The sequence below is a fragment of the Gobius niger genome, assembly GCF_951799975.1.
Source record: "Gobius niger genome assembly, chromosome: 22".
NCBI lineage: Eukaryota > Metazoa > Chordata > Actinopteri > Gobiiformes > Gobiidae > Gobius > Gobius niger.
This window is the reverse complement of record NC_136873.1, coordinates 15,951,828-15,977,470: the sequence shown is the minus strand read 5'-3', so window position 1 is coordinate 15,977,470 and position 25,643 is coordinate 15,951,828. Positions and strand designations below refer to the sequence as shown.

At 42.9% G+C, this 25,643-nt stretch overlaps 1 protein-coding gene across 1 annotated transcript; it reads right to left on the bottom strand.

Moving 5' to 3' along the window:
* Positions 1-8,914: 8,914 nt before the first annotated feature.
* Positions 8,915-24,873, bottom strand: LOC306981235 (uncharacterized protein; the record flags this gene model as incomplete). The annotated part of the gene is made up of 9 exons (XM_079580796.1): positions 8,915-9,243; positions 10,701-10,800; positions 12,178-12,237; positions 12,313-12,360; positions 12,573-12,662; positions 13,747-13,878; positions 17,567-17,665; positions 18,214-18,338; positions 24,798-24,873. The coding sequence occupies 9 exons, from the start codon at positions 24,871-24,873 to the stop codon at positions 8,915-8,917; spliced, it is 1,059 nt and encodes a 352-aa protein (XP_079436922.1).
* Positions 24,874-25,643: the final 770 nt, after the last annotated feature.

The window sequence follows — 25,643 nt, the reverse complement described above, 5'->3', positions numbered from 1 at the left end:
TACTGGGCTTTACCCAAATCTAAATGATGGAAACTTTTTGTCACGTCGCCACATTTTTGTCATATTTTTACTGTTTTTTAAATTATTTTTTCTATCATTTTTTGTTGTGTTTTTCTCATGTTTTGGTTGACTTTTCATCCTCTTTTTCTCGCTATTTTGATGCTTTTCTTTCTAGCTTTTCAGGTCTGGGCTCATAGTACACATTAGGACAAGGCTGGAACTTGTAGGGGGAGGAAAATACTTAGTTTTAACCTTTTTAAACTCAGTATAGTCCCTTTAAAGTAATGCTGGAGAAATGGAAGTATCGTCATGAAGTAAACAAACAGCTTATGAGCTAAAGACCTACAAATGTCTTCTTCGAAAACACTGAAGAAGCACCAAGAGCCCCCACACCTGCAGCACAGTGGAGGCAGCACACGAGGAGCTACAGGAAAGAAGGAAGAGACAACCGAGGAGGTATCCGGACAAGACTCGCAGCTAAACCACACAAGCTTTCCACCCCTACTATTGTCCCAGCTAATGGACGTTCACTGAAGAATAAGACAAATGATATTCTTTTGCTAAGCTCTTCCAGGAAGGTGGAGAAGATGTGGAGCGGAGGGAGCCGCGCAGGAGGAGGAAGTTTAGGCCGACCAGTGCAGGACACCATGCTCTGAAACAGGGACCGCTTTGTGCTTTCGCTTTCTTTGGATACTGATTCGACGTAGTGGTGTAGAACGTATTTTATTTGTCCTCCAGATGTAGAAGAGTACAAATAATAAGTTCTGGGGGGAAAAAAGTACTACTCAAGTATTGTAGTAAATGTACTTAGCTATGCAGTTAAGAACCTCTGCATTAGCACCAACAGAGAAGCATAATGTTGACGTATCACTGCTCCAAACCTAAAATGACTAACAGGGGACACATTTTACTGGAATGTGACGTCACAATTATTTTTAGAGTTTGCAGAGATCTCCCTCCTTTTTTATTGGAAATAGTCACAGGACGAGACAAAAGAAGAGCGAAAACAAACCTCTGGAACAATAGTAAAAAGGCTCAATTATGAACTATTGTTTTTTCGACAACCACTACAATGGGAATTTCCTGAAAGAGTGTCCCAGTGATGTTTTGCTAAAGAAACATTGGATCTTTTCATTCAACTATGATACTAAAAAAGCCTGTCAAGTGCACTTTAAAAGGTCTTTTCTTACCATAGCGGCCGAGCGGTTGGCGTCAGTCCCAGTATAAAGACGCAGACGGGTCCATGTCGCTTCCACAGACGCAGAGCTGGAGTGCAGGCTCTGAGCGGTGCTGCTGTGTTAAAGTGTGTGACTCAGAGCAGAGAACAGGAAGTGGGAGCCTCACAGAGCGCGGTGCGGGCGCAGGTAGAAGGGTTCACGTCACGTCATGCCTTAGAGAGTCCAAAGCAAAGGTCATCTTTTTGAATGGGGAAAGTTCTCAGATTGGAAAATCCTGATGAAGTGATGCCAAAACTAAACTTAAAGTTCATTCAAAGTCAGCTCTCTCAACGTGCAAACCTCAACTTGGAAATTAGTGATTTGTGTTTCCATCAGAGTTTTTTTTTCCCTTTCATTTCATTTCATTCATGCTTGAGTTTGGAGGCATTTTTAATAATAATAATAATAATGCATCGGTTTTATATAGCGCTTTTCTGGACACTCAAAGACGCTTTACATTGCATTAATCATTCACTCCATACCCGGTGGTGGTAAGCTACTATCGTAGCCACAGCTGCCCTGTGGTAGACTGACAGAAGCAAGGCAACCAGTCTGCGCCATCGGCCCCTCCGACCACCACCAACCACTCACTCACTCACTACATTCGCTAGGCTTCCTGGTGTTCCCAAAAGGTCTCCCATCCAAGTGCCGACCAGGCCCTTCCCTGCTTAGCTTCCGAGGTCTGACGGGATTGGGCATCGCAAAGGCGGTATGACCATTTTTATCATCACTCTTGGTTTGCCCAGTAACACTTACACAGCACTTTGTTACATTTTGTATTTTCAATCTTAAAGAAACGCCAGAAGCTGTGCACACGGACCAGGTCGTCGAGGCACCCGGCCTCGACTGCCACCCAATCCTCTCAGCACCCGACCCCTACGGATCCCTCTGCGGGTGGTGAGTCCACAGGAGGGCGGGCCCACATTGTCTCCTCGGGCTGTGCCCGGCCGGGCCCCGTGGGCAGAGGCCCGGCCACCAGGCACTCGAGTTCGAGCCCCAACCCCAGGCCTGGCTCCAGGGTGGGGCCCCGGCTGCGCCATGCCGGGCGACGTCACGGTCCTTGCTGTTTCATTGTCCATAGGAGTCTTGTGAGCTGCTCTTCGTCTGACCCGTCACCTCGGACCTGTTTGCCATGGGAGACCCTACCAGAGGCATAAAGCCCAGGACAACATAGCTCCTCGAATCATTCGGGCACTCAAACAACCCACCACGTTAAGGTTGCAGCTCGCGGGGTTGCTCAAGTGGAGGAGTTCAAGTATCTCGGGGTCTTGTTCACGAGTGAGGGACGGATGGAGCGTGAGATGGACAGACGGATCGGTGCGGCGTCAGCAGTGATGCGGTCGCTGTATCGGTCTGTCGTGGTGAAGATGGAGCTTTACCAATCGCTCTACGTTCCCACCCTCACCTATGGTCATGATATTTGGGTAATGACCGAAAGGACAAGATCGCGAATACAAGCGGCCGAAATGAGTTTCCTTCACAGGGTGGCTGGGCGCACCCGGGCGGAGCTCGGAGTAGTCGCTCAGACGGCGTTAGCGCAGTAATATCTTCACTTTACTGTGCAGACGCCGAAGTACTCCTGGTATTATTACGCCTTACAATATAGTTCCCCCTTTTATCCGCTTAGAAAATCCACATCGTTTCATTTTGTGTAATTATACTTTGTAGTGGAACACTTCACGTAACCATATTTAAATAGGGAAAACGTGGAAGAGCTTGGTAGCTTCTATCTTGACCTCGTTTGGAGCCATAGAGGAGGAGAGGCTAAATGCTAATGCTGTGCTGTGTTTACGTGACTGAGGGCACGCGTGAAGATCACACAGGTACAAATGAACTCGTCTAAGCTCAAGCAAGAACATATCTCAGCACGTAAAAACGGTGGCCTGTTCCTTTAACACTTCAATAAATGTCAATGGCTTTATAAACTTTGGACAACTTACTTTTTACACTTTTTAAGTTAAACGCAATACGTATTGGATCAGCCCATGAGCATCGTGATAGGTATCGGATTGCGACAAAAGTGGATCATCCCAGTCCTAATGTTTTCTGTTGAAGATCAGGCGGCGTCTCTGGGTGAGCTAGCTGCACTGTTGCTAGCATGAACGCAGCGGCAAAGACAGCCATGTTTGAGCTCCTGAACATTTAGGGAAATATGAAACGGACTAGAGACCACCTGCGACTGATGGATTACTTTTCTTCTTCACGTCTGTCCACTTGTCTTGTAAGATTTCAATATGCCACACTGCACGACGCGGGGATGGTAAAATTGTGAGCTGCGATTGTTCAAAGAGACGATCAAAGTTTTGCCGTGGCAGTTTCAGGCGTGCGCAACATGCTAGCGTTTTTTGTTTGTTTGTTTTTTTCGAGAAAAAGTGCAAGGAAAGTCCTGTAAAATGCGGAGTCGGACCCGCTCATGCCAGGCCTCTGTCGACACTGCTTGACGTCTTTGGTTGTTCTATGGTTCTATTTTAAATGTATACCTGCGATTTTCAGCTACGATCTAAGATTTTTCACATGACCAGTGCACACCCGCCAGTTTGCAACATTCGGTGTTTCCATCACACTTAGCGAAAGCGAAACTTTAAAACGCACTTTCAAAACCAGTGATGGAAACACAATTATAAAAACAAAGGTGCATTATGAATCTTTTATGTATACCGTAAATTCTCTAATACTGGCCTGTATTCCATTAGCGGCCGGGTCTCTAACAGAGGCCGGGTTCGCGGCTGGCGGAGGCAAATTAAAGCCGGTCTCTAAAACAGGCCGGGGCTTTTATTAGAAACTATAGCGGTAGAAATATTTCCCATGTTAGGAATTTGTCTCATACTGGTGTAAATGAAAACTCACGTGCAGGAAGTAACAAACGGGAACCCGGGCCGATGGGGACGCTGCGGAGGAGCTGATCCGAGCGTAACTTTGACACAGATTTAGCCACTTTTCAAACCTCCTGTGACGATATTTGGAAACAGGACAAACAACAAACGTTGTGTGACCCTCCAGGGTTTTAATAAAGTCACCATCGCGTCTTCAAAGCACGTCCAGCTGCTCCGTGTGCAGGTCAGTCCCACGCCTCAAAATAACTCCTCCCATCAGCGCGAGCGTCTCGTCTTCTCTCGGGTCAGTCTCATGATCGATCACAAACACAAACGCTTCGTCTAAACTCGCCTTTTACACAAGAAAACAACAAATAATCCGGTCCGCGGTAAAAACGAAACAGAAACCTGCAGTGACATTGATGTCAAAGCTCCGCTAACAGCAACGAAACACTTCCTGTTGTCCCGACAAAATAAAAGGCATCAATGTTCCAGCCGCTGGGAGAGAGAAAAGTCTTCAATTAGTTCAAAACGCAGCTGCTAGATTGTTAACCCGGACAAAGAGAAGAGAACACATTACACCTGTGCTAAAGTCTCTCCATTGGCTTCCTGTTGAGTTTAGAATAAAATTTAAAATCCTGCTCCTCACATTTAAATCCATAAAGGGTTTAGCTCCGCTTTATCTCCAAGACGCTGTCATTCCATATCAGCCAACCAGAGCTCTCCGCTCTCAAAACTCAGGGCAACTAGTGATTCCTCGAGTCTCCAAAATTACTGTAGGAGGCAGAGCCTTTAGCTCCAAGCTCCGGTTTTATGGAATAAACTCCCAGCCCACGTTAAAGAAGCAGACACAGTCCCTATATTTAAGACTAGGCTCAAAACGTACCTCTTCGAATTAGCTTATAATCAGGTCAGTTAGGTAAAGCACTAACCCACAGCCTGAAGTAAAGCTGCCTCAGGAGAAACACTGCTGTGGGAAGTACGGTCCACTGAGCGCTATCCTCTTCTTCTTACTGCAGACTTTGTTTTATCATGATACAATACTTAATTTATCTGTAGTCTGTTCATCACTATTCACATGGTGTCTCCTGTCCCACTCCCCCTCGGGAGTGCCTGTCTAGATCGAATGGAGGAACCTGCATTCTGGAATCCGAGGACTGGACAGTCTGTGATATTGGCCCGTCTGCTGAGGGATCCTTCGGCCCTGGGTCTCTATAGCCTGTCCGTCCATGGGAGTGGATCTCTCCTTCTGTGGTTCTCCCCAAGGTTTCTCTTTTGTCCTGCCGGGTTTTTGAGTTTTTCCTTGCCGTACTGGAGAGTCTAAGGACGGGGGACGCCCACGCCGCTCATCGCTACCTTTGGACATTATATTTGCCTGGATTCACCTGAACTTTTAATTGTCATATTTATTGCTGTGTTTTATTGCCTTGATGTTTGTTGCAGCCCTTTGAGGCGACTTCTGTTGTGATATTGGGCTATACAAAACCATTAAACTTGAAACTTGAAACTTGAGAGGGTTTGAAATGTTAATTAATAAATGTTCATTAATAAATGAACCTAATATTTTAGGTGCAAATGGACACAAATCTCGTTTTTCTTCATTTTCCTGGTCGTCCGTTTTGCTCAAATAGAAATAAAGGCCTGTCTCAAATTGTGGCCTGGTTCCAATAAAGGCCTGGTCTTAGATGCCCTTGAGTAAATAAAGGCCCCGGCCTATATTAGAGCATTTACGGTAATACAGTTCACATCAGTGCTTATTTGACCTTTCGGTGAGTGGTTAGCATAGCACCCTTTACTTTCCTGGGTTTCTGGGAGGTTTTCAGCGCTGATTGAACCGTCTCCATGTTCATGCATACATTCTATCCAGAAAGCCAACCAAAAACACTTGAAAAAACCGGGATGGAATGTAAAGGTGCCGAGTTGCTCACCCACACGCCGCTGAAAGGTCAAATACGCACGAATATCAACTTTTGTTTCCACGTAAAATTTGCATAATGCGCCTCTGGGAACGCCATTTCCATGGAGACCAGAGGCTGATGCCCCGCTCCTGACAGAAGTCGCATTTCCATTGGAGCGCAGAAGAGAATAAACAACACAGGCCTTAAAGCAGACACAAACATCCCTGTGGACAGAGTAGTTTCGTCTTTTCCTTTGGTTTTGCTGATTTGTTCTTTTGCAAAAACAAAAATGAAAGCCTTTAATCCTCCTCAAAACCAGCCTGTGTTCCTTACTCACTTCCTTACTCACTACAGGTGGAAAAATGCACTTGTGTTCCATTTTTTGAGTTCAGGAGTCAGTGCAGTGTGTACACAAAATCACAATCTCATATGCTGAACAGGACGTGAGGTGAAGTGGCCTTTGTGCAGAGCGCCTTTGCTCTTCAACTCACTTCAGAAAACGCGTGCGGTGAGAAACGGCACTCATCTTTATGGCCAACTTCGAGTTTCACTTCTGCACCGAGCTGTGTTTTCACTATGACTGCAGACGTGTTTAGTAATATGTCAGCAAAAGCTCAGCCGCAGGAAAAGCCCGCTCTTGGAAGTGGAACGTATCATTGGGGAGCGGACGCCCTCCCATCCCCCTGTGTTCAAAATTTGATCTTAATAACTGGAAATATTGGTCCAAGGTTTGCAGATATGATGTAGATGAACCAGTTTAAAGGGAGACACTACAGGCAAAACTATTTTTTTTTTTTCAGTTTCAGGTTTTGGGCCAAATTGGTCTCTGAACATACAAGCTTTCACCCGGAAACAGAAAATATGCCTAATCTTCACAATAACATGTTTAAATATTGCGCTGATTCAATGTTCTCCCATAGACTTATATGGGAGAATGCAATTTCAAGGGCCTTTTTCTCAAAACACACATTTCTGTCATTGTGGCGACACTATGTCCACGTCAGTCGGACCTAAAGACTTCAAGTTTTCCAGCCTTGGACTGAACAATATTTGGAAGATTTTTTCAGAGGGATTTTTTATTATTTAATCCCTAAGCCCCATTTTTTGAGTTTTGAATGTCAAAAAATAAGGCGAGAATTACATTTTTTACAAATTTTTCCACTGAAAAACAGCTTATTTTAAAACTAAACAAGAAATCCAAAATCCCCTCTGAAAAAGTCTTGCCAACTCATTTATCAATAAAATGAAACCATGAATTTGAATGTAGCTCTATCCATTATTCAGATTTCTTCGCCGAAAAGATGCGAAATTTGGGTCATTTTTAGGCATAAAACACCTTGTTCTTATATGAAAAGATAAAATGACAGAAAACTTGCAATGTATTTTTTTTTTTATCACATTTCTGCCAGTGATCTACAGCAAAAGTTTCAAATTGATATCTGTAAATATACATTTTTTCCCTATTCACCTGCAGTGTCTCGCCTTATTTTTGGGCACAATGATTTAGTAAGTAAATCAGCAATAGTTTTGTTTGATATTGCACATTTTTTTATAGGTGTAATATTCAATAAACGTGCTTGTATGTTATTTAAATAAGTAAAAATGCCCAGAATCTGTGCTGGACATGGTCAGATTCCTCTAAAGAACTGAGCTGGTTCACTTTGGTTATTTCTTCATCTACTGCTAATGCGCACCCTTCTGTATTTCCTATATTTTTTATTTTTTATTTAAGATAAAAACCTAGAAGTGTGCAAAACTTATTCACAATGTGGACCATGAACCATGACTGGACCAATGGGTGAGGAAAGAGGTTCTCTTTGTTCCTCTTCGCTGGGAGCTGATGTTCCTGAAACACCACCCCCTGGTGGCCAGAGCGACTCCAAAAACACACTTTTAAAAAGCGGATTCCAATGGAGACTTTGCACCTCCCAAACACTGCTTTAAGCCTGGCTCCAAAGAGTTTCTTTTTTTTCTAAAAACTGCTATGACCCATGTGACAACGCAGGGCTGGTATTATATTTTTAACTACACTCTATCTATCTATCTATCTATCTATCTATCTATCTATCTATCTATCTATCTATCTATCTATCTATCTATCTATCTATCTATCTATCTATCTATCTATCTATCTATCTATCTATCTATCTTATCTATCTATCTATCTATCTATCTATCTGTTGAATCTCTGTTATTTACGTAGACGGGGAGGAGCGAGGATAAGACATCTGTTGTTTCTGTGTCTATGCACTGGAGCCATTTGGAGTAGATCTGCATTCAAAAAACCTTTATTGGGGCACCATTGATTTGTTACAATGCCATTACCTCAAAGTGTTAAAGAGGGGGTATTCTGCTTTTTTCAATCACATAGCACCAGTCTATAACACTCTACAATGATGACCAAACCTTCTGTTGGTCTGTAAATGCAGTAAATTAGAATAACTGCCTTGTATAAAACTGCTCTCTCAAAATGGCTGTAGTGAATGTCTTGAAATAGGCCTCTGTCTCTTTAAGAACCTCTGAGCCTTTAGACACGCCCCCTCCACACGCTGTCTGTGGCATCAGTGGGGAGGGGGTTCTGCTGAGGAGCAGTGGTTGGTTACTCGGCTGGTGACGAAAGCTCGGAGGCGTCTCCAGGAGGTGGGGGCGTTCCTAGGAGGACTCAGGCAAACCTATCCCTAAAATGGCCGCCATCAGAGTTTTTACAGATTACTCAAAAATACGTGAATGTGCCAAGGCAACACTTCAGGCATGTTTTTAATGAGGGAGTGACATAATAACATGATGTAAAGCTTGAAAAAGTCAATTTTGCATAATACCTCCCCTTTAACTTGTGGTTTCAATTCAAGGCAGTTCCCCTCTGCACCTTGGTGATAAAAAAAAGAGTCCATTCCATAGAATTCATGTTAGGTTCTAATATGGGGGTGTGTTTCAAAGCAGATCTCTGAGTCCTCTTTAAACACCACACTGACTATTGCACTGTACTCTAAAAGTCCAGCAGGTTGGGTTGAGCGCTTGAGACCGGCGGTGCTGCGTTCAGGCTCCGCGGGTCGTTGCCGTCGTCCGGGGCCGGTGCGTTGTTCATCACGGGTCCAGCGGGGGGGGCCGCAGAAGGCCACGCCGGGACGATGCCGGGCAGAGAGGGCCAGGGCGCGGCCGCAGCGGGCGCTCCCATCGCGCCCGCCCACTGGTTGCCCACCATCCCCTGCTGCTGCTGCACCCACGGGGAGGGCGGGTACAGAGCGCCCCCCGGCTGCGGGACGAACATGGACAGGATCTGGTTGTTGGACAGGGCGGGTTTGGGCGGCTCCAGGACTGGACACAAAACGAGACATAAAACAGAAAAACATCAAAAAGCAATGGAAATACAACAGAAAAATAACGTAAACAAAAAAATTACGAAAACAAAACAAAAACGTGACACAGAAGCGATGAAAAAGCAACAAAAACACTGCAGAAATTAGTCAAAAACGCATCAAAAACGTGCCGGAAAAGCAACATTAACACAATAAAACAAAACATGACAAAAAACCTTGACTAAAAAGTGTTGAAAAAGCCACAAAAAACACTTGGCACTCGGTTAAGGCGGTGTTTATGAGTTAAATGTTGCGCACCTGAATTTAATATAAATGCTGTTTATATTTGACCATTATGACATTGCTCCACATTTTTTTAACTGTAAAATAAATAAATAAATAAATAAAAGGTTACCCCTTGTGTGGCCTTCGCGTTCCAGGCAATTGGATGCAAGGTGACACAAGGGGGCGCCCTTCCAACCTTCTCAGTGTAAATGTGAGTTGACTTTCTTCAGAGTGAGACTTTAGGTCAGACATGAGTGACAGTAACATGAGGCTAAACACAGTGAGCTCTTTGTTTCCAGTAAAAAGGCTGAGGCCTCATTGCTCTTCAGTCACAGACTGAGAAGTGAAGAAGGAAGTCACGGAGCTTCTGCTTTAGACAGAACTTCAGACTTCTGCTGCAGGTAAGAGTCATATCATATTCTGAAACTCAAATATGTAAAAACATAATATATGGAAAATTATTATTACAATTACAAAAAGAAAAATATTTGAAAATCATGTATCTAATCAAAAAATGTGTTCTGTGACTCCATCCAAATGCCCGGAACGTAACAGCGGGGCAAAATGACCACACAAGGGTTACACTGCCCTAAGCTCCAGTAAAGAAGCTTTTAGATTTAAGTTGAGGGTTAAGATTGAATATTTCCTTTTTTTTCTTATTTTTTTTTATAAACACTTAACTCCTGCTTCTTTGCTTAGTTTTATTTTATTTTTATACTATTTTATATTTGGCAGACCAATTGCTCAGGATTGCAATGCCGCCCTCTACTGTTTATGCAAAGCATTACAACTGACCGCCAAGACCTACAAGAGTGATTGCAACTGTTTGTCATGATTTTGTTGTTCTTTCATTACTTTTGTGGCTTTGTCATTGTGTTTTATCACTTTTTTGTGGCTTTTTTGTTGCTTTGTTGCTGTGTTTCTGTCTCTTTTTTGTTGTTGGTTTTTGTCATGTTTGTGCCACGTTTTTGTCACATTTTTTGTTGCTTTTACGGCACATTTCTGTCCCGTGTTCATCCTCGTTTTTGTTTTTGTTTTCTTTTGAGCTTTTAGATTTGGGCAAAGCTCGGTTAAGGCGTAAGATTGGAGGTTAAGGAGAAAATTGAGAGGCCGAACCAGAGGCCCCAGAGCCAGTGGCCCTTCTGTGCTCTCCCAGAATGGACACATGGCCAGTCCGTCCCTGCTACCGACCTGGTTCAGGGGCCGCGGCGGCCGAGGGGCGGACGCTGGGTTCGATGGGGTCCGTCATGGGGATAGCGAACACCTGCATCAGCTCAGACGAGGGCGGCGCCTGCAGAGAAGAACAGACTGCAGAGGCGGGTTTGGCAGTTTGGGGTATGTATCGTAATATTTCTCAGACTTGGTTCTTTTGGCTCCTCTGTCAAATCCGGCCTCAGAAACCTGACCAGGCAACGTCTTTGGAGACACGCTCAAAACTGCTTTTATCACCATAGGAATATTTCTAGAATTCGCAACCATATGTTTACACACACTTCATAAAAAGACACATTTGCATTTTTTTTCTCACTGTCTGACATGAAACCAGAATAACTTTTATATTTTTTAGGTCAATTAGAATTTAAAAAATGATTTCTATTTGTCAAATTCCAGAAGAATGAGAGATTTCATTAATGTTTGGTAGCTTTGCCTTTAAACTGTATAACTTGCGTCAAACGTTTTGAATTTCACAATAGTTATAAAAGAGTTTTGGTCCATTCCTCCAAACAGAACTGGTGTAGCTGAGTCACATTTGTAGACCACCTTGGTGCACATACACTTTCAACTGGACAGAGGTCAGGACTTTGCGATGACCACTTCAAAACATTGACTCTGTTTTCCTGAAGTCACTTTGTAACCAGTGTTGGCCGTTTGCTTTGGGTCATTGTTCATTTAGAAGACCCATCTGTGCCCAAGCTTTAAAGGTGTTAATTGAATCGAAGTGTCTTGTCTTCCGCGTTTGCAAAATACCCCCAGAAAATACTTATATTTCTCACAAAAAATAGTCCTCCATAGCGGTCGAGGTACAACATATCATATAAATGCCTATACTTTACTTTGGGATGGCTAAAATAGCATGATACAGATCCTTTAACTTCCTGGCTGACGTCTTGAGATGTTCCTCCAATATTTCCGCATAGAGTTCTTTCTTCATGATTTCATTTCATTTTGTGAACTGCACCAGTCCCTCCTGCAGCAAAACAACCCCACAGCATGATGCTACCCCCCCGTATTTCACAGTTGGGATGGTGTTCTCAGGCTTTTTCCTCCAAAGGGGACGATGGTCATTATGGCCAAAATTCTTTGTTCTTTTGCGCATCAGACCACAGAATATGTCTCCAAAAATTAAAGTCTTTATCCTTTTTTTATTTGCCAACTCCAATCTGGCTTTTTTATGTTTCTTTTTGAGTCAGAGCTTCTTCCTGCAGAGCTCCCTCTCAGCCCATGTCAGTACAGGACGTGTTTCACTCTGGATAATGACAAACTCTTACCAGGTTCAGCATCTTCACCAGGTCTTTTAACTCTGTCTTTACCTGTCTGAATCAGTCTGCTCTGAACAAACTGCTAATTGTTCAAAAATTCTGCTGCTAGACCTTTAACAGGTGCCCCCCCAGGACCCTCCTGTGGCCGCACTCTTCACTCCTCTGGCCAGAACCTTCTGCAGTCGTACCTGTTCAGACTCACTGCCTGTGTCCGGGCGAGGGCTGAAGACGTTCTCCAGAGGCGCCTCCTAAGACCAACACAGGTGTGACATTAAAACATTTGGATTTGGAGTTAGTTCAAAGGTCGGTGGTGGACGTCTGACCTCAGAGGGCGGAGAGGCGGTTTCTTCCAGGACAAACAAGGCACTGCTCTGAAAGACGAACCGAGGGTCATCATCAAACTATATTGACATCATGTAGGGCGGTGGACAGTATATTCAAAATAGAGGAAATACAGAAGAACCTCTGCAAACAACCCATACCGTTGCTCTCAATAGCTGTAATAAGGTTCACTAATACTTCCTGAACCCACTGCCGGTTGCGTTTCTACCTTCATATGAGATTTGAAAAGCCGAGCACTGACTTGTGGAGGTGGCTCCTGGGGCGTCTCCTGCGCTGGCTCCTGGTCTGTCGCTTGGCAAACTTCTCTGATGTCATTCACCACGGGTTCGGCCTGAAACAAAGAGCCCGACTTCATTTCATTTTCCGTCATCTGTGCCCGTTTCTAAGAGCTAGCCAGTAGCATGTACTCAACGTAAATAAATCTGAAGTTTAGTTTAGTTTATTTATTTAGAAATAACAGGGACAGTGCACAATAAACATTAACCTCAAAGGGAGAGATGCATTGTACCAGGTTATAGCTCAAGTGCTAATTTCCACATCCGGTCACATGTGGGTGCAACTTTGATTTGACAAGAGACATTTCTTTGCCAGGCGTGAGAACGTGTAAGAGTTTGTGCTTGTTATCAGCTCTGTGGGCAACTTATTCCACTGACGAGCGGCCACACAAGAAAAAGCAGAGTTTCCAAGTGCTGTCTTTGGTTTCGGGATCCTGCATTCGCCTCGCACTGTAGATCTAGTGGCTCGAGCTGTTGTTTCAGAGCCCAGAGAGATGAACTCTTTTAGTGGAGGAGCAGCGGTGTCATGGAGGATCTTATACATCAGACACAGACTTGTGCGGAATATCAAGTTTTGTAATTATACTTTGTAGTGGAACACTTCAAGTAACCATATTTAAATAGGGAAAACGTGGAAGAGCTTCTATCTTGACCTGTTTTGGAGCTATAGAGGAGAGAGGGAGAGGCTAAATGCTAACGCCGTCTGCGCTGTGTTTACTTGACTGAAGGCACGGGGGAAGATCAGACAGGTCCTAAAGAACTCGTCAAAGCTAAGGTAAGAACATATCTCAGTATGCAAAACCGGTGACCTATTCCTTTAAGTCCCAGCAATCATGGTTCGTTGGCTTCCTAGCTGTGCTGCGGCCCGCCTCCGCCTCATCTCCGCCTCGTCTGTCCACAGCTTCTACCTGCTGCATCTTCACGGGTCTTCCACACCACCACCAGTGACTTTCATACATCAATGTCTACCGCCGGGGTCTGATCGCCAAAACTAATACAGATGACAATAAATTTGAGTCCATCCAGGTTGAATTATGTGTGAACCACCAGTCGCTCCATATCCATTCTTATATGACCCACTGTAGAAACCTCCAGCCCATCACTAGTGTAGCGTGTGTGAGTGTGTGAGTGTGTTTGTACCAGGTTGGCCATGCGCAGGTAGAACAGGTAGTAGTTGTCCGTGTGCTGGTAGACGTAGGCCAAAGCTCTGGCGTCCGATCCGTCCCTGGTCACTGCGCTGATGTCACTCTTCTCGTGGACGTACATTTCAGCCTGCAAAAAAAACAAAACCACAATTCAATGGTTTGAACTGATCGAGCTTTATCTGAAATAATCCAAAGGGTGCTGGTGGGATATGATCATGTCGTTCCATCTTTGTGCCACTAGATGGGGTTCTAACGAAAGCAGTGATTGACCAAGAGCAGCAGTTTTCACAAGGTTTCACATCAAGGACCACTTCATGCAGAGCCGTGGGAAGATGTTTTAGTTAGGGGGCGCTGAGGGACAAAATTTACCCCCCAAAATACTTTTTCTGTGCATAAATCGTATTTTTTAACCTCTTAACTCCCGCCTGAACCGAGAGCATTTTCTCCAGTTCAGCTTTACCCAAATCCTGTAGGCCAGTGTAACGCCTCATTTGAAAGACCTACAAAACTGAATGGATCTTTTTCCTCACATCAGATTTTTTTTTCATCACTTTCTTTGTTGGGCAGTCGTCTCATTTTTGTCCAATTTTCCTAACTTTTTTGTCACTTTTTCATCAAATTATTCAAAAAATTTTGTCGAATTCTTATCACTTTTTTGTCAATTTTTTCTCCATTTTTCATCTAATTTTTCACATTTTTTTGTTAAATTTTTGCCCATTTTTGTCAATTTTTAGTAAAAAATTTTGGCACTTTTTCGTCAAACTATTCACATTTTTTTGTCAAATTCCTATCACTTTTTTGTCCATTTCTTCTCAATTTTTGGTCAAATTTTTCTCACTTTTTTGTCCAATTTTTGTCACTTTTTCGTCCATTTCTTCTAATTTTTTGGTCAAATTTTTCGCACTTTTTTGTCAATTTTTTGTCCATTTATGTCATTTTTTGTAAAAAATTTCGTCACTTTTTCGTCAAACTATTCACATTTTTTTGTCAAATTCGTCTCAATTTTTGGTCAAATTTTTGTCACTTTTTCGTCCATTTCTTCTAATTTTTTGGTCAAATTTTTCGCACTTTTTTGTCACATTTTTCTCACTTTTTCCATCAATGCTTTCTCACTTTTTTCACATTTTCATCCTTGTTTTCGCCTCAGTTTTGTTGCTATTTTCACACCTTTTTTCCAGAAGCTTTTGGACTGGGGGTAAAGCTGGAGAAAAAGTGCTCGGTTCAGGCGGGAGTTAAGTGGTTAAAATCGCCTGCAGTTCACAAACTATCCACCAGGGAGTGCTGCAGCGCCCTCAGCACCCTGGGTTCCCACGGCCTTGACTTCATGAAAAACAATACTTGATCTTCAAAGCACCTCCAGCTCTAGATCCACGTAAATCAGAAACCAAACCTGGTCTATAAAGTGACCAAAAAAGGACGAAATTGTAATATTTGACTCCTAAAAAACACACCTTTGATCCCTTCAGTATAGATTTTCAAATATTGTCGACTGGGATGATGATATTTGACAATCTCAGCTCTGATGGAAATTTCTCGGATCCCTGAGAGCCGTCACAAACATCCCTTTAAAGTCCCTGCACCAGACTCCACAGTGGGGATAGGGTTTTGATGTGACCAATTTAGGCAGGAATTCCAAACGGTGCACTTACTTTTTCTTGCCACTGTGCATACTTTGTAAAAATGTGGTTCAAAATATCCCGTCATGATGAGGAATTCATAGTTTTCAGAGTCTTTATCAGGCCGATGTCAGCAGGGATCAATCTGCTGACGTCTTTCACACAGAAATGATCTATATTTATTTATACTTCTCTAAGTCTTTTTTGCTAAATATTCCCTGTGAGTCCAGTCTGAGGTCCACAGTTCAAATGTTGGGGGCGCTGGTCCAAACCAGACATTCTCAGTCCCAGAGCAGCAGTAACTCTGGGCTCGTCTGTCACCACTGATGCGCTCACATCTGCCATACGCAGTAGCATTTGGGGACATGAATTTTAGGCATTCTGATAGTTCTTTAGCCATCATCTGTACTCTGTAGTTTACTGTGCTTTAGAAAGCCGTTGCATCCAGCAGAGGGAGCGAGGAGAAGCCTGACTATAAGACAGTCTGGCACTGCTTCCAGTCGGGTTGTCATAACAGGGATGCTTAAAGTCTTATCAAAATCTCGTGGTGGGGCCCAAAAAAGGGCTTGTATGAGGGCCCAATAATTAAGTATTTAAAGTGGAAAGTACAAATCTGATGAAAGAATTGTTTGAAAAATAACTTTGCTGCTTCAAAAACTTGAACATTTTGGTCAAATTCACTTCTCTTAAAACTTTTTTTATGACTGTACATCTGCACAGCGCCACCTACTGTTCATAGATGTACAGAGTTTCAAACGTAGTGGAATAAAAAAAATAAGCTCTCAACCAAAGTGCAGTTTCTCAAAAACTCTTGTTGAGAACAGCGTGTTTTGTGATCTTGCCACTTCAGACTTTGCACATTTAAGGAGGAAACACTGGGTGGAGACACGCTTTATCCTCCAACCAGATCGACTCCACAGTCGGCAGAGGGGCTGTGGGGGGTGAACATGTTGTTTTGTTTTGGATTCACGCCAAGCGGGACGATCCGCACCACAGCGGACGCTGTATCTTTCTCTCTCGAGACATGAACATTGTTTAGCTCACGATGGGGTAAATAAACTTTTTAGTTTGACCTGAGAGAGCCTATCATGCTTAAGGAAGACCACAAGGCAGCGCTATGTAGACTAGGAAATGAATGTCAGTGGTGCTCCCACCAGAGCAGTCACCTCCTCTTGAGACGCCCATACAAGTGGCGAAGGCGCAAAGCGCATAGCCTACCACAAGAGCCTGCACCCCTCTGTGTCCAGATCCAGAGCCTGCGCCCCTCTGTGTCCAGATCCAGAGCCTGCGCCCCTCTGTGTGCAAGCTCAGGATCTGGCCCTCTGAGTGCGTCTTTAGGTCAATCACACTTGTTCGGATGCTAAGTATTTACAGCATAAGTGAGTGCTTAAAAGATCAGGTGAAGATATACAGTATTATGGAAAAAGCTTGTGGCAGAATCACCACTGGGCTGCTCAATGGTGTTCCACAAGGCAGCGTTCTGGGTCCCCAACTATTTCTCCACATACAGATATATGTTGTTGACACCGTGATTTGGATGGCTGTAAGACAATCATCCAATAATTTATATTAAGAAAACCATCCATCCATCCATCCATCTTCTTCCACTTGTCCGTTGCCGGGTCGTGGGGGCAGCTGTTGGAGTTGCCCAAATCACATTGCACCAGCCCCTATGGCTCCTCCTGCAGGTGGTGGGTCCACGGGAGGACGGCCCCACGATTAACCGGGCCCGCTGGTCTCTCATAAGGGGCTTCTGAACCGCTCTTTGTCTGACCCGTCACCTATAGGACCTGTTTGCCCTGGGAGACCCTACCAGGGGCACCAAGCCCCCGACAACAGAGCTCCCAGGATCATGCGGGTGCTCAAACCCCTCCACCACGTTAAGGTGGCGGTTCAAGGAGGGGTGTTAAGAAAACAATGCATGTATTTCGATTCACCACAGAGACACCTGTCCGTACCCTTATGGACTGGTGTCCATATTGTCATTTCAAGCCAAACTCTGTAGACATAGCTGTACTTTTTTTTCCCTCACAGGGAAAATTGTCTTCTATATTGGACCAATCTATCAATGCCATCTCCACCTTAGGCTAGGTTTGGTCCGGGGGTCCCTGGGGGGTTCAGCCTGTGTTCATACTTTGGGTTGATGAGGGGAACAAAACAACATGCTATTGTTTGCAGCACTTGTATAGTGTGCCTTACCCCCGATTTCTCATCCAGGAGTCGGACCCCATCGGAGCAGATCTTCAGCCACACCCGCTGCTTGTGCCGGCCCTGTTTGCGGAACGCCGCCTCAAAGCCCTGTTCAAAATGAATGAATACATAAACACTAATGCCAGATCTGGCCATGTTTAACTGTTTCACTGAGCATTTGAAAAATAGAAAATATGCAATAGACTCCAGAGAGGTACTGTATACTGCAGTGCTGTATTGTACAGTCTGGAAATTGAATTCAAAGTCACTGTAGGAGAAAGTAGCCAACTAATGTGTCTCCAGTTCTCATGGGGATGCAGTGAGACTGACTCACAACATGTCCAAACAACTTTTACTAGGAAATAAACGTCTGTGTGGCCGGGGCTGTGCTGTGCTCTGGGATCATGTCCAGAGGCGGCATTATTTGTTTTAGTCACAGCGCTTGGATAATCACTGCAAAAAAACATTAAAAAACTTTGTAAATACAGTAGCGGAGGAGACTTCTGTGTTTACAGTTCGAGCTGAAGGCGAACCTTAATGTGACGCTAACAAATGGTCAAACAGCTCCACCGTCTGAGCACATTTTTATGAAACACACTCAGCTCCCGAAATGCCATGTTTATGCAGACACAGTGTGATGCTGCCCCGGCCTGTACCTTGAGTTTCATCATGGAGTCCCAGCACATCTTCTCGCCCTCAGCGCTGGTCACATGGTCAATGCCGATCAGTTTGGCTTTGTACCTGACTCCGTCTCCATGGAAACGGTAGCCAGGGCCAAGGACTATTGGGAGAAATAAAAGAGACGTCACCCATAGCCAAGCCTACAGTTGGTCATGAGAGGCTTTGTTACCCCACATACATAGGTCGACTCTAGAACGTGGACTCATGAACAATCTGGCTTCTAAACATTCTTTTATTATATTACTTTTTTAAATACTTTTTTCTTGTTCTTAAAGGAACAGGCCACCGTTTTTCCACACTCACCTGAGCTTAGACGAGTTGATACGTACCTGTCTGGTCTTTGTGCTCGTGGAAGAGCTTGGTCGCTTCTAACTTCACCCCCGTTTGGAGCTATAGGAATACATTGGGAGAGGCCAAATGCTAACAACATCTTTGGTCTTTTTGCGTGACTGAGGGCACGCACAAAGATCACACAGGTACGTTTCATCTTGTCTAAGCTCAGGTAAGAACATATCTCAGTGTGGAAAAACGGTGGCCTGCTCCTTTAACACACTTTTAGAAATATACCTGTCCCTATACCTTTTCTTTAAAAAATGTTGTTGGTGCACTGCAAAAAGTGGATTCTAAGCAAGTAAAAAATGTCTTACTTAAGTTCTTATTTTTTCCCTAAAAAGTAATAATGTTTTGCCGAGCAAAGTTTTCTTGAGAAAAAAAATGTTATTTTAGGAAATAAAATCTAGCCATTTCTTGTTCAGATATATTTGCTATAAACCTGCTATTTTTTCTTGTAACAAGAAAGAAAAACTTTTTGAATCTTCTTTAGACAGAAGAGTAGTTTTTCTTATTTTAAGAAAAAATAAGATCACAACAACTCTTAATTTAAGAACTGATTCTCACAGATACATTCCATTCTTTAAAGTGGGCGGCTCGGTGGCACAGTGGTTAGAGCCTCAGCTTCACAGCTCGAAGGTCCTGGGTTCGATTCCCACCAGGACGGGGCCTTTCTGTGTGGAGCATGTTCTCCCCATGTCTGCCACTAAAAACATGTACAATAGGTGAATCCTCCAGCAGGTGATTCTGACCATCAGCCTGGCTCCACATCATGGAGACGGGTCACCGGGCAATATTTTCCAAAAATATTTCCATTTTTGAGAACATTTTGCTCAAAAATGTGTGTAATTTAGAACATTTTACTTAAATCAAGCATTAAATCAACATTTATGTAAAATATCCCACAATTTTTCACTAAATAATAATGTTTTCCTTAAATTATTCCATTTTCTGAGGACATTTTGCTTAACTCTAACTATTTATTCACTTAAATTTAGTGTTTCTTTCTTGTTTTATGATGAGAAAAATATTCTAGAAATAAGAATTCTTAGCAAGAAAAAAATGCTGACCCCACTGGCAGAATTTTTTCCTTAAAACAAGACAAAATGTTCTATTTTAAGATTTTTTCCCCTCGTTTTTAGTAGGGCACTTTTTGCAGTGTGTGAGCATATTTCTGAGCATATAGAGTAAATTACATGTTTCCATCTAATCTCACAAGAGCTGCACCAGAGGCTTTAAAAAGATGGTGGTATGTTTTGGCCCATATATCAGTATGACGTACAACAGAGGTTATTTATCCCTCTTCATGTGGAAGCCTACAGTATTGGCAGACTTTAATAGTCAAACTGGCACCATGTCTTGAGTTCGTGTCTCCAGGTCCCGCACTGATGGTAAATAATGAGACATCCAGCCTCTTTTCTGTTTTGCGTCTTTCCCCTTGGACACCAGTTGTTTTATTTCTCTAACACTGATCTAGAAGAGGGAGAAAAGTGCGACGTGACATCACTTTTTACCCCAGCCCTCTGACTCCACTGCTCCCTCTCATTTCCAGGATTCCAGAGTGAACCCTTCAGTTTGGCGAGCTCCGTCGTGTCTGTTCTAAACCTTTGTTTACGGTCTGCAGCTGCTCTCTGCAACGCTCATGATGTCGATCCATTTAAAAAGTCTGTAACGGTTACTCAATCCTTCTAAACACTGAGCACCGGGCACTCTCTGTCTGTCTGCTGCTTCGCTCTGTTAGAGGCACTTCCTGAAGCACGTTTCACTTTGGAATGCTACGGCTTTAGAAATGACTCTGTGCCCGTCAGCAAGCCAAGACTCTCAGTCGCCCTTTGACTTTTATGGGCTCTGTGTAAATACAATACTCATTTTGACATTACTGCATGTACGTGCACATAAGAGCCCCTTCGCCAGCCTGATCAAATGCAAAAAGTATCCGACTGGCTGAGTCAAAACTGTCTGACTTTAAGGGGAGACACTACTAACTCAATTTTTTCAGTTTTCAGGTTTTGGGCCAAATTGGTCTCTGAACATATAAGCTTTCACCCGGAAACAGAAAATATGCCTAATCTTCACAATAACATGTTTAAATATTGCGCTGATTCAATGTTCCCCCATAGACTTATATGGGAGAATGCAATTTCAAGGGCCTTTTTCTCAAAACACATTTTTCTGTCATTGTGGCGACACTATGTCCACGTCAGTCGGACCAAAAGACTTCACATTTTCCAGCCTTGGACTGAACAATATTTGGAAGATTTTTTCAGAGGGATTTTTTATTATTTAATCCCTTAAGCCCCATTTATTGAGTTTTGAATGTCAAAAAATAAGGCGAAAATTACATTTTTACACATTTTTCCACTAAAAAACAGCTTATTTTAAAACTAAACAAGAAATCCTAAATCCGCACCGAGAAAGTCCTGGTAACTCATTTATCAATAAAATGAAACCATAAATTTGAATGTAGCTCTATCCATTATTCAGATTTCGTCGCCGAAAAGAGGGGCATTTTTAGGCATAAAACACCTTGTTCTTATATGAAAAGATAAAATGACAGAAAACTTGCAATGTATTTTTTTCTCACATGTATGTCAGTGATCCACAGCAACAGTTTCAAATTGATATCTGTAAATATACATTTTTCCCCTATTCACCTGCAGTGTCTCGCCTTAAATAGTGACAAAACAGTCGCAATGTATTTTACAAATAGAGGTAAACGTATAAATGATCCAACTATTTTTATTGATGGCAATGAAATAAAAAGTGTTAATGAATTCACCTACTGAGGCGTAACCCTGGACCCAACTCTGACTTTCAAAAATCATGTAAAAAAAACTTTAAAATTTAACATGTCCAACTTTAGATACATACGGGGGTCCCTTTACCACAGAGGCGTCCCATTTGCACCTGAACTCCATGATCCTGTCACATGAGCATAATAATCAAAATTGTAGTTGTTTTGCCTAGTTAAGAAGTTCTTGGGCATTTGTCCTAGATTATTTCACTTGTTCTGAGATGTTTCTGACTCGTTTCGATACATTTCGTCCTTATTTCAGGTCATTCTCTTTGCCAATGGGGTAAGACAATTGCTCTTATCTCATTGGCAATTTTACTTTCTTATTTCAAGCGAGATTTACCCTAGAACTGGTCTGAAATGTCCTCAAACAAGCAAAGTAAACTTGGTCCGATCAGGAAAAGTGTCTAAATGAGTGAAAACCGCTCAAAACAAGATACATTTCCTCAATTCAAGTCATTTAAGCCAATGCTTGATATTTACTTTTTGTAGTGTACCATACCATACCATACCTTGGTGGAGCTCGGACCTAATGATAATGTGGACTAAGAATATGGACAACAACATTTGCTCCTTCAATACAGCCTCGGGCCCCCTGGTGGTTTTTGGAATGGAAGCTTATTTGTATAATGCCTTTCACATGAGACAAGTCGCCCAAAGCACTTGACACAGTGCAGAGGATTTGTACTTCACTCCCCACACAGTGTAGAGGATTTGTACTTCACTCCCCACACAGTGGTAGTAACTGTCACTCTGTGTGTAGCCACAGTTTCCCCAGGGCAGACTGACAGAAGCACGACTGCTCACATCTGCACCAACGGACCACCACCATTCACTCACACACATAATTCAGCCTGGCCTATTGTACATGTTTTAAGAAGTAGGGGAACCTCCAAAGAGAGGGCCCTTTCCGAGGTTTGAACCCAGGAGCTTCCTGCTGTGACGCATGAGCGGCACATGACCTGCACAGCCAGGCAAGCACAATCTGAGCACATAATGACGGCCTGTTAGGGTTAACTGTTAACAGAAGGCTTTACAGCGCTGCGTTAAAATCAGCTGACTCAAGCACAAGCGTCAACAATCAGGCAGATGTGAGGAAATACTACGACTACTGTAATGATACTACATTTAATAAGTGACAGTGCATAGATGCGCTGTCGTCTGCTCTGCTCCAGCTCCATGTCGTCGACTGACTGTAAAAGCAGTGGATTTTACACTAGTGATGCTTCATGTTGCACCACTGCACCGACAACGGCAATAAAACCTGGAACAACTTTACTTTACACTGATACATTGATACACCTAAATTAAATACAATGTAATAACACATAACTTATAACTCATGCCTAGTACATACAAGGTGAAACAAGTGTAGTTTGGTACAGAAGATCAGACTGGTCCTAAAGAACTCGTCAAAGCTAAGGTAAGAACATATCTCAGTATGTAAAAACGGTGGCCTATTCCTTTAACTTTGAATTTGAGTTAGCATTTAGCTCAAAGGACACTGCTATACGGTAATTTCAACCTAGAGTCAAATCTCAAAAGGATTGCACTTTCAGTAATGATTTCTAACAAGGCTTTGACCTAAAATCTGGATCATTCAGAATTTGCAATGGTCAATGGCTAATGCTAACGGCAATTGGCTTGCTGCACAATGTGGCTACGCTAGTTCCTCTGAGCTGAAGCTGTGGGCGCTAGTACTTCCTGTCCGTATTAATTTCCATTAAGATTAGCTTAGACTCGTTTAAATCATCGTATTGAGTTGCTGTGCTGTGGAAATATTTCCGTAGAGGAGACGTCTATGTTTATGAGGATGAGTGAGTTTGTCTTGAAGCTAAAGGCTAACATTCATTTCATTTATATTTTTATTTTATTATAAAATTTGAAATAATGCCTCAAATATAATATAATCTGCATACAAACCATCTTATCCTACTTTAATTTATGTATTTTTATTCCATTTTTGATAGCATGTTAGCCTTTAGCTTCAAGACAAACTATCAATCCTTTATGATCACAGGTGTCTCCTCTGATCTCGTTACATCAAGATTTGAACACACAGCAAATGATCATCTACCAGGAACTCACCGCCCACAACATAATCTTTAGAAAATATGATTATTATTCCCGCAGCTTCGAGCTAATTTCTATAGGAAAAGAATACAGACAGGAAGTACTGGCGCTCACAACTTCAGGTCAGAGGAGCTAGCATAGCCATACTGTGCAACAAGTCAATAGGAAAAGCACAGGCTGGCTAAAGGACTCTGAAAGGTTGCCCCGGACTAGCCTACTCGCTAACTCTAGCATATGTTAGGATCGCCGCTTCTCCTTTTTGTTTCTGTATGTTAATTTAGTAAAAAATAAATAAATGAATCAGCATTCGCTAAAGTAATGGTGGAGTAATTGGTGAAAGAGTAGTTCTTTTCCCCCTTACTGTTGCCCCCACAAGCCCTATAGTGGCTTTTGTCTCATCTTATGTATGATACAAAAAGTTCACCTGGAATCTAAGACATCGCACTTACAGATACCAAAATACCAACAAGGTCAAAGCCGTGGGAACCCAGGGTGCTGAGGGCGCTGCAGCACCCCCCTGGTGGATAGTTTGTGAACTGCAGGCAATATTAACCCCTTAACTCCCACCTGAACCGAGCACATTTTCTCCAGCTTTACCCCCAGTCCAAAAGCTTCTGGAAAAAAGGTGTGAAAATAGCAACAAAACTGAGACGAAAACAAGGATGAAAATGTGAAAAAAGTGGAAAACATTGACGAAAAAGTGACAAAAAATTTACACAAAATGACAAAAATGGACAAAAATTTGACGAAAAATCAAAAAAAAAAATGGACGAAAAAGTGACAAGAATTTGAGCCAAAAAAAATCGAATAATTTGACGAAAAAGTGACAAAAAATGTACAAAAAATGACAAAAATGGACAAAAATTTGACAAAAAAGTGAGAAAGATTTGACAAAAAATTGACAAAAAAATGACGAAAAAGTGATAAGAATTTGACAAAAAAATGCGAATAATTTGATGAAAAAGTCACGAAAATTTGACAAAAATGAGACGACTGCCCAACAAGAAAAGTGATGAAAAAAAATCTGATGTGAGGAAAAAGATCAATTTAGTTTTGTAGGTCTTTCAAATGAGGCCAAATGATTTGGGTAAAGCTGAACTGGAGAAAATGCTCTCGGTTCAGGCGGGAGTTAAGAGGTTAATTAATAGGATTTATACACAGAAAAAGTATTTTGGGGGTAAATTTTGTCCCTCAGCGCCCCCTGACTAACAAGGTGCAATGTAATGTCATTTATAAGAAGATAACTCTAAATAAAATCCAATCAATCAAACATTCACACATAAACCTGACCCTATCCATAGTCTAATAACCTTTTTCAAAATTCTGTCAATTAACTTAAAAAAAAGTTTCTTTCTTTCTCACCCATGGCGCTCAGCGGGAGGCCGGGGCTGACCGGGGTGGACGGAGGACTGGTGGTCGGCGTCTGGGTCATCTCCATCGCAGCGAGAGCTAAATCAAAGAGAGTGTGAGGATATAGAAGGAGTTCTGCCTGTGTTGTTAAACGAGTGTATCCTGCTCACTCGCGCCTCCGCACTCACGAGACGGCTCCGAGGCAAAGGTCGGCTCATCATCCTCTGGTCAAATATTAAAGGTGCGCTGTGTAAAATGTGGAAGTGCGCGGACAATTTATACAACACTTTACTACTAGTTCTACTACTACTACTGCTGCTGTTATTGTTGTATCTGTGCCAGTTGTATGTTGTTGTTAATGAATCTTGTTTGTGAATGTGTCTTTAACAATTTTAGTGTTTTGCAATTGTTTTGGAATTGTCTTAGCCCCACACTTCAGCTCGGAGTCTGCGGTCTTCAGATCAAAACCTGCCCATGGTTCCTCTGACCTTTTACAAAACCCGAGGAGGCAGGTCCTTTAAAAACCCGAGGAGGCAGGTCCTTTAAAAACCCGAGGAGGCAGGTCCTTTAAAAACCCGAGGAGGCAGGTCCTTAAAAACCCGAGGAGGCAGGTCCTTTAAAAACCTGAGGAGGCAGGTCCTTTAAAAACCTGAGGAGGCAGGTCCTTTAAAAACCCGAGGAGGCAGGTCCTTAAAAACCCGAGGAGGGGGGTCCTTTAAAAACCCGAGGAGGCAGGTCCTTTAAAAACCCGAGGAGGCAGGTCCTTTAAAAACCCGAGGAGGCAGGTCCTTTAAAAACCCGAGGAGGCAGGTCCTTTAAAAACCTGAGGAGGCAGGTCCTTTAAAAACCTGAGGAGGC